Raw genomic sequence first — 14,973 nt, 5'->3', positions numbered from 1 at the left:
CTTTACAATTTGCACACATGCCAAATCATTCTACTGTGGGTACCATTGCCTTAACATTTCATCACACCTTGGAACACCTGGAAAATAAGGACTGTTACACATGCATGCTGTTCATAGGCTTCAACTCTGCCTTCACTATGGTAATTCAAAATCAGGTACTATCTAAGCTGAGTAATCTAGGCATAGAAAACAAAATATGCAACTGAATCATTGACTTCTTGACTGAAAGGCCACAAATAGTTAGAACAGGAAAACATCACTCAATCACATCACCCTAAACATTGGATTCCCACAAGGTTGCGCACTCAGTCCACTTCTTTTTACAGTTCTAACACATGACTTCACAGCTATGCATCAAACAGAATCATCAGATTTGCAGATGACACCACAGTAATTGGCCTTATCAGGAAGAAGGATGAGGGGGCCTACAGGCAGGAAGTGAACCAGCTTGTTCATTGGTGCACTGACAACAACATAGCACTAAATGTTGGGAAAACCAAGGAAATCATCATCTATTTTAGGAAGGAGAATAAGCCACACACCCCTATCATCATCAATGGTGTTGTGGAGAGAGTAAATAACACCAAAGTCCTAGGGGTATGTATCTCGCAAGACCTAAGTTGGGCCACAAACACTTCTTATCTTATAAAGAGAGCCCCAACACCATCTCCACTTCCTTAGGAGACTTTGTAGAGCTAATCTCCCTCAACAGATCGTACTTACCTTCTACAGAACCACGACTTGAGAGTGTACTGACAAATAACATCGTTATCTGGTATGGAAATTACTCTCAAGCTGATTGGAAGGCACTGGATAAGATTGTTAAACAGGCCACAAAAATCATTGGCTCCAGCCTTCAAACTCTACAGGACATATATTCAAACAGATGCTATGGTAGAGTCCGAAAACTATTGAGGGATACACACCATCTGGCTTATGGATTGTTCAAACTCCTAACAACAAGGGAAGCACTACAGAAGCATTAGATGTAGGACATCCAGATTCCATAACAGCTTCTTCCCACACACTATCAGACTGCTGAACAGCAAACCCAGAGCCTCATCTTCTAAATAGGTAAAACATTATTTATGTGCAATATGTCATTGTTATTTACATAACTCTCCGCACAGCTCACTTTATATGCCTGTATCTACACTATGAAAACTGTAAACTGTAAGTTTATGGCAATTATTGGTGATGTGTGCTTATTTTATAGTACTATTTTTATATATCCTTATATTTCTGCTGAGTCTGTTCCTGTTGTTGCATTTGTTTTGTTTATGCTGTAAAAAGTTTTCATTTTTTTACTGTATTTATTTTCAATATCTAATTTTGATTTTTATTTTTAGTATTTAAATTATTATTAACTTAATCTGTCTTTCTTCTGTAAACTGTCAATCGTATGGTGCAAGCCTGAATATCAAAATTTCGTGTAGTGACTCATCATCATCATCATCTTCTTTCGGCTGTTCCCGTTAGGGGTCGCCACAGTGGATCATCTGTTTCCATTTCTTCCTGTCCTCTGCATCATGCTCTTTCACATCAACCGCCTGCATGTCCTCTCTCACCAAATCCATAAACCTCATCTTAGGCCTTCCTCTTTTCCTCTTACCTGGCAGCTCCATCCTTAGCATCCTTTTCCCAATATACCCAGCATCCCTCCTCAGCACATGTCCAAACCAACGCAATCTCACCTCTCTGGCTTTGTCTCCAAACTGTCCAACCTGAGCTGACCCTCTAATATACTGATTCCTAATCCTGTCCATCTTAGTCACACCCAGTGCAAATCTTAACATCTTTAACTCTGCCACATCCAGCTCTGACTCCTGCCTTTTTGACAATGCTACCATCTCCAACCCACATAACATAGCTGGTCTCACTACCCTCTTGTAGACCTTCCCTTTGCAGTGACTAATCTCACAGAAAGAGAAATTCCCACAGGTTGGATCAGAAATGAAAGTTATGGACTCATCATAATGCTAGATCTGTGTTGTTTTTCTCCATCTGGTTCAGCCTGTGGATTATTGGACCCAACTCAGATCAAAGACTGACCAAATCTCCAAGACTTCAGCTGGCTGAGCTCTACCTCCTCAACCCTTAATGCCTCATTCTCTCAGATAACCTGAGATCGAGTTTGGCCCTCACTGTCTCAATGACAAAACACCAGCCTAAAACATATGATGTAAGGTACACACAAACAAACTAAATCTACCTTCTCAACTTAATTCACATATGAAAAGGAGCTTGCTACACAGACAGGCAGGGGTGGGAGTGAGAGAAGGTTGAACCAAATGGAGAAAGACAGCATGGATCTAGCATTATGGTGACTGCATAACTTTAGTATTTAATGTTGTCTTCTTTGTCTGGATTCAACCTGTGGGACAGTCCCCAGCCACGTGAAACCAATGGAGATTCTAGGAGGAATATTCCGCAATACTGTGGTACCAAAGGAAACCCTGGATCTTGAATGAATGTTAATCTTGTAGTGGGTCACAACAGTAAGGGGACCCACCCAAGTAGCAGCAGCACACAAATTGTCCAACAAGGCTTTAGAGAAAAATGTAGCAGAAGTAGGCATGGCTCTGGTAGATGACTTTTTAGTTTGTGAAGCTTTACACTGTACACAAAGACAATGCAATTGGACAACCACTTGTACAGCATTACATTAAAAACAGGCTGATCCAATCAAGAACTGGAAAGATGAAAAACAATTGTTTAGATTTCATCCTATCCAGATAAAAATTCAATTACCTACATACATCAATGAAATGCGGCAAATATTCCCCTTGTTGATGAAATCGGGGAAAAACACAGAAAGGTGGATGGCTTGATTCAAGTTATTCTCAGTAGGTACTTTGGGGAGAAGAGAGATCTGTACAAAGAGACACCCTATGAAAAATCAAATATGTTGGGACAGAAGAGAGGGCCTGCAATTCGGATATGCATCCTGCAGAAGTAATAGCTGTCAAAAACAATGCTTTCTAAGACGAAGGCTTCAGATCAGTAGTAGCAGTGGGTTCAAATGGGTTGCCCGTCAGCACCTGTAACATGAAAAGCAAGTCCCATGGTGGAATAGGGTCCCTAAGAGGAAGACATAGCAAGAAAGTATCCCTGAGAAAAGCCTTTGAAATCTTTAGTGCAGCCAAAAGCACATTATCCTTGCTGACATGAAAGTTGGAAATAGCTGCTAATTGCATTTTCATCATAGAATAACCGGAGCTAGCATTAAATAAAACTGTAAGAAAATTCAGGACTGCCTTCAAAGGAACCAAAATGGGATCAAAACCCTGAGAATCAGCCCATTTAGCAAAATACTTCTACTTGCTTGCATACACCTTCTGTGTAGACATCTTCTGGGAGTAGGAAAGGATATGTAACACATTGATGGAAAATATGTGATTCCTGACCATCAAGGGAACTGGAGGAATCATGTGGTTAGCTTTAGAGTCTGGAGATTGGGCATATCTAGACCATCTGGATGGGAGATAAGATCCGGAAGGTGATTCAGCACCCAAGGAGGGTAATTCAGAAGAGGCCAAAGAAAGGCGAACCAAACCTAAGGAGGCCAAAAGAGGGCTATAAGGATTGCAGTAGCTCTGCAGTGGGCAGCCTTCTGAAGAAACTTTATAATCATAGGGGTTGAAGGGTAAGTGTTTAAGAGACCAAGCATACAGAAGAGTGTTCCTGAGTGACTGCCCCTGAGGAGGGACCAAGGCGTAGCAGCTGTTGAGCAGTGATGCAAACAGGTCACAACACAGAGTGCCCCATCACTGAAAGATCTAAGCGGCAACTCTCAAATTAAGAGACCACTTGTGAGGAAGGAGGATATTCCTGCTCAGACTGTCTGCCAAAATGTTGGACCTCTGCAGGATATAAGGTGCAAATCAGAAACCACTGATGCAAAATCATTGGTTGGAGAAAAAAATATGAAAACACTACTAAGAAACAATGTTTAGAACACTTAGAAGTGGAGCATAAGATTAAGTGTAGCATTAAGTCAAAAAAGGAAGACAATACCAAACAAAAGAAATTATTTTACTGTGTAAATGCAGACACACTCTTAGATATTAGCAAGTCATGTAATATAGCACATAAGAGGTTAATGATTATAGAACTGGGGTGAGTCCTTTGGTAGTATTAAGGGTTACTGGCTTGCAACCCTATGTGGGTCATAGCAAATGGAGTCTAATCAGATGAAAACACAGTGACAAAAGGGTAAATGCCTTGTATATTTCAAAACACTTCAATTATTGCACAGTATTTAAAGATGTATTTAAAAACTAGATTATATATAGGCAAATTGAGGGTCAGTGGAATGACATAGCCATGTTACTTAATTACCCCAAAATTATGCTCAGAGATTAAGGTTAGCTCATTAGATGCTATTTGTATGAAAGAAAGAAAAGTAAAGGAAAAAGGAGAAAAAAAAAAGCTACAGTCCATACCTTCTGAGAGATTAACACAATAATTTAACTATCTTTATAACATTCCTAACTCCAGACTCCAGAGAGACACTTCCTGTCTCCTGAGTGCTGCATTGTTTGCAAAGTAGTTTAGATAACTAAATCTACCAACCACATTTGGTTAAAAATATTACAGAGGGAAAACAAATATTTAAAGCTAAGAAAATTACTTCTGTTGCATTTTCTTTTACCACAGGAGGCAGAAATGGAAGTAACGGAATGTTCTATGAACAGAGATCCCTTGAGTGCCCCTGATCCTGCAAAGCAGTTCAGAGGTTTTAAAGGGTTAGTTCTGAGAACTTCCCTAGCCCTTCCTCTGCTATGTCACACATTTAATATTCATGAAGTGAAATGATACCAGGGACACTTTTTAGAGTTGGACAGGAAGTAAAATTCTGTGCATAACAGAAACTACTGAAAAGAGAACGAAAAAGTTATCCTTGAGGTTTTTGAGCATTAAAGAGTATATTAATGCATACTTTGTAACAGTACAAGTCTGAATTCTCCGGTGGTGTTGTAAACTGAAACTGAGTTATCATGCTGGAGGTAAGATAGCACTGTACGTAACTAAACATGGGTTAATACAACATGTTTCTTTTAAAGGGCATTTATATGTTCAGAGGAACATGGCAAAATACAGCACTGATTCTTTTTCATGTGTGTGCTAGTTTTATGTATCTATAAACTGATGTGATGATGTATAATCTTCTGTGTTTTTGAGCAACCTTGCTGAACTTGTCTGACGTTTTTTTAATGGCAAGATCCTGTCTGTATGTATATCTGCTTATCTGGTAGTAGATCTTCCTTCAAAGCCATGTACATTTTTGTAGTGCAACGTTATTAATATGTGCCATAGCCTCAGATTATACACTTCCCGTGTTTTCCTGTTGTCATCTAACTTTCACACGTGAAGTTATTCTGCCATATTTGCATCATCATGTCTTAGTTTTGTCCCTTAAACGATGCCTTTTAATGCTATACTAAACAAGGGTTTTCATGACATGCTTAGGTAGTGTGAGCAGTTAATAACTGCCAGGCTTATCACTTGTAATGTTTTATGCTCCCTAACAAGTCAACTCCATGTATGTTTTCACCAGGTTGTCATTATTTTAACTCTATATTGTACCTGTTTGAAATTGATTGCCCAGATTATTCCAAATTTCTTCTGCAAGCTACTTCACATATTTAGCATTTTCCCACAAAAAACATTCCTGGCACTCCCTTTATGTGACAACACTTCAATCCCACTCCATGATTTCTTGCCCTAGCAGGCATTTTAATGTAGAGTTGTGTTACTTCTTTCTACCTTGTCAGTCCCCTGAAACGCTTGGAAACTTTGTTCTACTTGGCATCCACCCTCCCTGCTTTGATCAAGTGTGAATATGTATTAAGGCTAATTAATCTTACCTTTTGAGGCTTATAATTACAGTCCTTTACTATTTGGGCCATAATCCCATGTTTATATCCCTTTAATGTCTTTTCAAACAAATGGTATGTAGAACTGCACACATTATTCAGGATGTGAGTTCCTAAACTTCCTAGGGGTCTTTTCCACTGGCATTATCACTGTGCTTTATGTGTGTTTGCACTTATACCATAGTAGCCTGGTGACTTTTCTGCTGTCTTTATTGCCAGCCTAACAACTTCAAAATCATTTTTGTTATATACTCTGTAAATCCTGCTTCTTAATCTTCATTGTCCCCCCCCCCCCCCCCCCATCCTGTCTGCTTGTGCAGAAATACCTGCTGTAACACTTCCTTCTGCAGGCATGGTTTTGCATTTCAGAAAGCCTAATGAGGATAGAGTGGGGGATGGGGCAAGCATATGTGCCACAAAATCATGAAAAGCAGAGAGAGAGAGAGAGTGTGTGAGTTATGGGGGGGGTGTAATAAAAGGTGGGCAGGTACCTTGAGAGGCAGTGCAGGGGTAAGGGGTCAGCTAAAGAATGAGGAAAACGCTTTGCAGAAAAGGATGATGCAGATCAGGACATAAGGAACCATACGAGTGGTACTAACTGCACTAAACTGTCTCTAGAAATTATAGATAAAAGACACAAACTGATTTCAGGCATGTACTTAATGCAGGGTAATATTTAACAAGCTGGGATATTCTAGGGACCGCAATGACCAACATGTATGATTATGCAGAGACTATGTAGATGCTGTTGATGAATAAGTAATTTGGTCCTGCTCAGAAACAGTTTCCATCTCCCCAGTTTTGGGCTAATGTTATAGTTTTTCTTATGTTTTCAATTATTTTGACTTGCCTAATTCAGCAGGGATTTTGTAATCTATAGTAACATATTTTTATTGTCTTTTCTCTCTTCTTCTTTAGTTAGGATGATTAACCTTAACTTGCAATGTTTTCCTTCTGTCAGCATACCTTACGCGAGGATACATATGTCCTTTAAAACAGAATTGGTGCAATGTGATTATTTGCAAAAACTCTTACCACTACCTTTCATATTTTATGGTCCTGCTATTCCTTTATTTAGAACCAAATTAAACTTGGTCTGACAGAATAATATAGTATAAGCAAGAACTAACTGCTTTGTAACACAGCCAGTAGTACAAAAATGTAAAATGGCTGAAGTTTCATTAAACAAAGCTGCTGTGGGGGGGGGGTTCCTTTACCCCAGCATTGCATGACATTGACGTTGTTTATATTTGCTTAGCATTTCAAGGACAGCACATAAGGCAGAATAAGTCAGAAGGCAGTGGGATTTGTTCCTACATTAGATTCCAGGACTCCTGTTAGAGAGCTGACACCATAGTGCTGCATAAGGGGAGCGGCTGACTTCTGAAATGCTGCTCTTCACATGACGTGTCTTTTCTGCCTGAGGTGGTTTGCTCAAGTGACTGTAAAAACATCCCTTGACACTTACAAAAATGGGAATTTGCAAGTGGCTTAGCCAGGTTATTCTGTAGTCAGTAAGAAACTTACCTCAGGACTTATATGAAATTATACAATGACCTCCCATCAATATTCCAAAACGTGCACGCTGATTGGTCAGCGTGCCCATTGTAAATCAGACTTATACTAATGGAAAAAGGTCCGGTCGTTCGGACTTTTTCCATTAGTATAAGTTTTTTTTTTTTTTTTAGACAGCAATGGAGAACGGAAGAGCTCTGTTGCTGTAATCTCGCTATGTTAAATGGGTTTAACATAGTGAGATAGCTTAAAAAAAAGCAACGGAGATCTTCCTTTCTCCATTGCTTTTTTTAAAGCTGTCTTGCTATGTTAAATGGGTTTAAAATAGTGAGACAGCTTTAAAAAAAGCAACGGAGAAAGGAAGATCTCCGTTGTTTTTTTTAAAGCTATCTCGCTATGTTAAACTCTTTTAACATAGCGAGACACTTTTAAAAAGCCACGGAGATCTTCCTTTCTCCGTTGCTTCCACACACAGCTCTGATGTACTGCGTAAGCATACACATGCGCATTACATCAGAACTGCCGCAGAATACCAGACAGCTGCGGAAGGGCAGCATGGAGGCATTATACAATGCCATTATTTAAGAAAAGTAAGTATTTTTTTTCTTAAATAATGTCATTGTATAATAGCAATAACCCACTTCTGGGTGTAGGTAATGCTGGATTTACCCAGGGTTGTCTTTGTTTGGCCACTCAGGCTTCGCCCTTGTGACCAAACCACACCAACCGTGGGTAAATCCAGCATTACCCACACCCAGGCATGGGTTATGGCTTAAATAATCCATGCCTAGTGGTAAACCCTTTATGAACAGTAAGTAAATAAACAAATAAATAATGCAGAGGCTTAACTAAGTGGTAATAAAATAATTATATATTTATGTTTGTATGGATAAAGATATACATAATTGAAAATAATAAAACAAAAGAAAAAGTGAATGATTTATGGGAGACCACAAAAAGAGCAATACTGGCTAGATAAGAAGAGCAGGAGAGAGCTATCTGAAGCACTTAAAATGTAGGGCAGCAGTTTCACTCAGGAAGCTTTTTGGTGGTGAATAATGTGGTGTGTCCAAGAGAATGGGGCAGCTACTGAGCTGGACATGACCATGGCTTACTTAGATAAAAAAGGCCAGACTGAGGTTGAAGAGGAGTAGTCAACAGCAGACTAGTAAACAGGCAGAGGTTGTTAGAGGAGGACAAGTAAATAGGGTGGCACACAATATTTTAAAGGTAGATAGATAAAGGGAGCTGTGACCATGAAAGAATGGTCATGGTGAAAGAAGCCAAAGTAGAAGGGCAGGTGCAGACATCAGTGACAAATGATAAAAGAGGAGATAGTTATAGTAGCTGGCAATGTCCCACTAAAATACTACTCTCATGGGAACTCTGTGGATAACTGCACTGTTCTACTACAGTTGTTATCAGATCACACTTTGTTTGCTTCTGTCTCAGAATATACAACCTTGAAATTCAGAGGCTGACACATTTCGTTACAAATCCCATTACCCTGAGCATATATAAATAGTGTGCATATACACATACCTGTACATACTTGAGGAGTCTGGTGATTCATGGAAAAGTGTAAATGCTAAGAAGAAGAATTTTTACAGATTGCAAGCCCCTACAATCCCTCCTATTTGGTGGCTTCACCTCCAATACCTTTTTTTACTTAAATATTCTCTCTCGGGGGTCACTCCAACTTGGAGAAACGGTGATCATTATTAAACCATGTAAGTAACGATTATTAGACCTTGTAAATAATGAATGCTCTCTCTCTCGCTCTCTTTCTGTTATCCATTGGCCTTGGAGAACATGAGCACACCTAATTTTGAGCCTTTGCACATGACTGTGATATGCAGTGAGTGAACAGCTACTAATGTAACAACATCTCAGGCAGATACAGTATAAACAAATTAGGATCTCCAGTCTCTGTGCTGCAGCTACACATACATTCTTCATTTCCAGCAGTCTGAACATGGTGTGGGTGGTATGGGAAAAGCACTAGAGCATATGTCAGCCACAGGTGCTGATAACAGACTACTTGCAAATACTTAACCAAATGTAAACAGATGAACTGCCTTTGCTTCCCACAGCAGCAGCTATTAGACACAGCCTTGGTATACAAATGACCTTGTATACACATACTATGTATCTGCATATTCATTAATAAGGGCTGTCTATTGTGACCCTCAGAACAATGAAAATCTAAGTACGATTATAGCGAACATATATGACTATGAAAATGTGGCATCTTAGTTTCCTGCTCCTTCCTTTTCTAACATACAGCATTCTTAAAGGTAGTACATGGGTTTATGGTAAATGATCAAAATGCACAAACATCAAAAGACAAAACGTCAGTGCTGGCATTTTGTAAAGCACAAAAACAGAGCACACTAGATCAAAGGATACCACAGCAAAAATAACTTAAACACCCCACAAACTATCATACCAACGGACTTTCCCATGTATAAAAATATAATACAAAATACACATATAGATGGACACCAGTCAGTGACCCACCCTGCGACATACAATAGGGTGGGTGGGGGGGGTGTTTCTTTGAAAATCTTGGCAGTGCTTTAAAATATAGAGTTGTGGCCTTGGCTATCAACAAAAACTTAGATAATTTATCCTCTAACAGAGAGAGAGATGAGCTTTTTTTTTTGAATAAAGGTCTTTTTTTGTACCTGGGGCAAGCAAGTATTATATATGATATTTTTTTATTGTTTTGCTTTGTAGGGCTTGGCCTTAATATATGTTTCAATAATAGTTCTAAAAGAGATTTGAGTGCACATATAGTAAGGCGAGATAATGAAGTCCTATTCACGGAAAGAAGGGAGTATAAGTGGATATGTAACCTGCAGATCATCCAACTGGTTTAAATGTTGTGTGCAGTTTAAAACCTGTTCTTAAATCAAAAATAGAACATCAGATTTCGCCGCAGAAAAATGAAAAATAGAAACAGAAATAAAAACAGAATTAAGTTAAATTTGTGTAAATGCACTTTTACATTTTATTTGTTTTTACACAAAAGCTGATGAGTATGTTATGAAGTTTTTCATGTTGTTCACTGCTGTAGTCTAAGCGGGTCTGTATTAGATGATCAAATTTTCAAAAGTTCGACTTTCATATGGTTGACACCATATGATCGAATTTTTGAAAGTTCGAATGTTTTAATGAAGATCTCTGTACAGTGCATAATGGGAAGATTTCCCTTTTCTGCACTGTAGTGTGATCTCGGTGGTATGGCGGTAACATTGTTACCTCACAGCAAGAGGTTCTCCCATTCGATTCTCGGCGTGGCATGGGAGTGCCTTCTTTGTGGAGTCTGCATGTCCTCCCTGCGGTTGGGTAGCATTCGAAAGACATGTTTGCGTAAATGGGCGTGCCTTCGTTGAAGGTTAGGCGTCGAGCTGGCACCTCAGTGTTTCTTAAAAAAATCTACTGCCAGTCATTAGTGGACCGGAGTTCTGCTGTGGTGACCCCTTACCGGGAAAAAGCTGAAAGACAAACAACTAGTGTGATCTCGGAGTTGGTATATTTAAAGAGCGAACATATACTACTAAAGAGCGGGGGGTGTGGAGGGTGCAGGGGGCTTGCCCCCCTGCTTAAAACATTCAGGTAGGTTATTTGTGTAGTTTATTTTTTTTATTAGATTTTCAAACTTTTAAACGTTCGATCATATGCTGTTGACCATATAACAGTCGAACTTTTGAAAGTTCAATTATCTAATATAGACCCGCCTAAGCTATATGGGTTGTATTCTGCATAAAATGTAACAGCTGTCCAACTTCTAGAGCTTCAGGGCACCTTCCATGCACCCAAACCATTAGTTAACACAAGCTGGGCTAAGTGAAAAAACAAGTTAAGAAGCTAAGCCCTTAAGAGCTTTCCTTACACCAAAGAGAATGCTCCTCTGTGGGCTTTGGAGGATCAACTGTCAGCTTATGCTGTTCCATTGCTGGGCAGATAAGTTTCCTTTGAGGAAAAACAGCCACATATTATTTTAAATGTCTAAATTTACTTTTCTATTTGAAAAGTATATTTTAAGGTAAGAGTTTGTGTTTTATTGACTGCCACGTGACTTTGCTGTACTTTTAAATAGAAGTGCACTTCTGTGTTTGACAGTTTAAAAGTTGATTTAAATATCCTAAAACCATTTCTTCTGTGAAGAAACTTTTTAAATTGCTTTTTTGGCTAGTAAAGTGTATTAGTGTTCTTTTTACTATGCTTTTATTGGGAAAAGTGATTTTTATACTAATTTTGAAATTTTACCAGTTTGTGCTGTCTAATTTCCCCAGAAAAAGGGCATCATTTTTGTCATGACCATGGCACAAACTACTGGTCTCATGGTTAGTCCTTCTTCCAGCCACAAAAAAGAAAAAGTTAACTAAACAGCCTTTGCCACCACAGCAGACTAGCAATTTGCTTCAGCCACAGGTGGGTGGCTCTGCTGTGGCCAAAGGTGGTTCCTTAGACCACTCATCTTTTTCTTCGGATCCCTTTGGATTTGCTCATACAGCCACTATGTACCAGGCATTAGCCATGGGGTTTAGCTGAGATGATTTCTGAGTTTGTTTCAATTATGCAAATTATTTATCAACATTTCAAACAATAATTTAAATAGCTGATGTCATAGTACTGCAGGATGTTTAATTGCATGTGACTGTTTAATTTCTGTATTTATTAACATTAATGGATAAGGCACCATTGTTCTGATGAAGTCCTAGTATATATGGAGGATGAAAGTGATAACTTTGAGTTGCCTTTTTAAACTGGATTAAATGGGTTGTTATTCTTCAGGTTACTGAAGTGGTGTTTTTCTTGGGACAGATTTGCCATGACCTCACTATGTTGGGTAGCCACATCCTCTTCCGCTGTTGTGGTCCTCTCAGTGGGCAAGGGAGAGCCACATTTGCTAGTATTAGGGGAAGGGGCAGGGAAGGTGCTTCTGCTTAGCCAGAATGTTGCACTCATCCCTAAGGAAGTTGTGGCTGCCATTAAAACCTTATTTGTCGTAATGTTCCTGTCAAAAAGAAACAGAAAACAAAACATATATCTTCTTCTGATCCAGTTTCATTGGACAGGAGCAGCTTGTTAAGTCTTGCTCGGGGTCTTGTACAGGCTACTGAACCTTCTTATCAGGCGGTTCTGGTAAAGGAAAAAGGGATTCCTCTTTTCCTGAAGAGATTCAAGAAGTTAAATCTAGAAAGGGATGTGATGAGACAGATCCAGGTTTTTCTTCTCAGAAGTCTGATTCAGATACAGAAGAGAGCATGTTATCTGACTTTCCTTGTCACAATTCTCTTTCTCTGAGACTGTTTCTAGAATATGCCAGTGTTTTCAGTGGGAGAACACCAATGTTTCTCAGTCCCTCAGAAAATAGTATGAAATGTTACAACTGGAATGCCGAGAACTTCTTCCCATCCTCACAGGAAGGAATTGCAGATAAAACATTCCTCATACTTTCACAATTAGTCAGTGAGCATTGAAGGATGTGTGTGTACAACCTGTGGTTTCCCTGATAATCAGCCTGCTACACATAAGAAATCAGACAGAATGTACAAAGTTCCTTATTCTTTTAAATTTGTTTACACTCATCCCAGACCTGACCCAGCAGCTATAGCTTTAGTCAATCCAGCTGCTGCCAAGGGTTTTCTTAATTCTAATCCTCCCCTTCCGATAAGGGTGGTAAAACCGTGGATATGTTTGGGGCAAAATGTATGCTTCTGCAGTTTAATTTCTAGAATTTTGAATTGTCAGGGTCATATGATAAAGCTTATTTGACTAATTGTGAAAGTATGAGGAATGTTTCATGTGCATTTCCTTTCTGTGAGAACATTTTTGCTCTGTGTGGTTTAGTATTTCTCAGGTCACTATTCATTAAAGTGTATTTATAACTCCATAGATACCACATCCAGGGGTGTTGCCACTAGGACTGTGTTGAGGATTCTTGGCTGGCTGTGTTCTCGGAACCTTCCAGCAGATGTTAAAAATCAGATTTAAAATTCACCTTTGGATAGAGATTTAGTTTTTGGACCTCCTGCTGCAGAGGTTATCAAAATGTGATGGGATGGGTAAGTTGATACAGGGAATGTCTTGTTTTTTTTCCCTTTTTGTTTAAAGTTTCCAAGGGGTTTTCTGCTCCCTCATCCAGTTTCAGTGAATGCTAATAAGCAGATATTTAAAACATAGTGGCAGGGAGGTTCCAAAAAGAAAGCAGGAACCCCCAGAACACAGGACAATCAAATAAGTCAGAATGACTATGTAAGGGAGTTTGTCTCCTCCTCCCACACCATTGCAGTCCCTTGTCCCTGTCAGGAAGCCTGAATCTCCATTTCTTTTTTTTCTTTCTTTCTTTGGCAACGGATTATTTCAGGCAATCTAGTTCTGTGACTGATTCAGCAGGGTTATAAATGGCATTGTGAAAAATTCCCTCCTTTCCAGGGTATTATTCCACATCCACCAGATCAAAACCATCTGTTCCTTCCTGAACCACAAAACATGCTTTCTCAGGGGCTAATAGAAACAATAGGAAAAAACACATGCAGCAAAGGTAGTAGATTCTTTGCTTTCACCACAAGATCTGGTACCTCGGCCTCTTGCCTTCAAGGATACATACATCAATGTGCATTCCACATTTATAACAGGTTCATTCATTAATTAATTATTCAATCAATTATCTAATAATACTACCCATACATTTCTTAAAATATCCCATTGCCTTAAACCCATATTGTTAAAGTGACCCATGCATATTACATACACCTATATTACTAATGGGTCTGTATTATAACATCGAAGTTCAAAAACTTCAAATGTTATAATATTGAACCCAGTAGAGCAAATGCTTGAAATAGCGAAGCTGCAGAACATCGAATACTTTCCTAGGGAAAGTATTCAGTGGGCCGTTTCTGCAGCTTTGCTATTTCCTCAACTGTGGAGCGAAGGTTACGGAACGGGTTAAGGTAAGTGTGCAAATGAAGGTGAGTGTGCGATTGGGATGGGTTAGGTGAGTTAGGGTTTGGGCGCGGGTCAGATAAATGTGTTATTGTGTAGACATGAGGGTCAGGGTGGGGTAGGTGAGTTAGGGTTAGGGAGTGGGTAAGGTGAGTGTGTGATAGTTAGAAACGTTAGGGTTAGGTTAAGGTAAGTGGGTAGCTAGTGGTGTATGTCTGGTTTAGTGTAGGGTTTCTTGAAGTATATGTGTGTGGATTATTTATTTTGGTGTGTTTGAGTTGTGTGTATGTTTGTCGGAACAGTGAATTTTTTCCCTGGGAAAAAAAATTGCTATTCTGACTGTTCAGTTTTCTGGTGTTTCGATTGAATGGGTTCGATATTATAACATTCAAAGTTTTCAGACTTCGATGTTATAATATAGACCCATTACTAACATCCTAATACATACAATATATAATACAAAATTGTTATTTAATACAAATAATTTGATACAAAATAATTTACCCTAAATAAATATAACTACTAAATATATAATTCATTTTAAATGTTGTTGTTTTTCTTTCGGCTTTTCCTGGTTAGGGGTCGTCACAGTGGAACTCCAGTCCGCTAATGATTGGCA

The 14,973-nt window shown here is 39.0% G+C and overlaps 1 protein-coding gene across 1 annotated transcript in view; it reads left to right on the top strand.

The window, feature by feature from the left end:
* The first annotated feature begins 4,877 nt into the window (after positions 1–4,877).
* LOC122814829 (zinc finger protein 19-like) overlaps positions 4,878–14,973 on the top strand; it is a 151,394-nt gene continuing 141,298 nt past the window's right edge. Inside the window, exon 1 of the mRNA XM_044087124.1 lies at positions 4,878–5,009. Within this exon, the coding sequence (XP_043943059.1) occupies positions 5,001–5,009 (9 nt within the window). The 5' untranslated portion in view covers positions 4,878–5,000. The remainder of the gene's footprint in view (positions 5,010–14,973) is intronic.

This window comes from Protopterus annectens, chromosome 11.part0 (genome assembly GCF_019279795.1).
Source record: "Protopterus annectens isolate FY-2018-M chromosome 11.part0, PAN1.0, whole genome shotgun sequence".
NCBI lineage: Eukaryota > Metazoa > Chordata > Ceratodontiformes > Protopteridae > Protopterus > Protopterus annectens.
The sequence above is the reverse complement of the archived record's forward strand: the minus strand, read 5'-3'. Positions and strand labels throughout refer to the sequence as shown.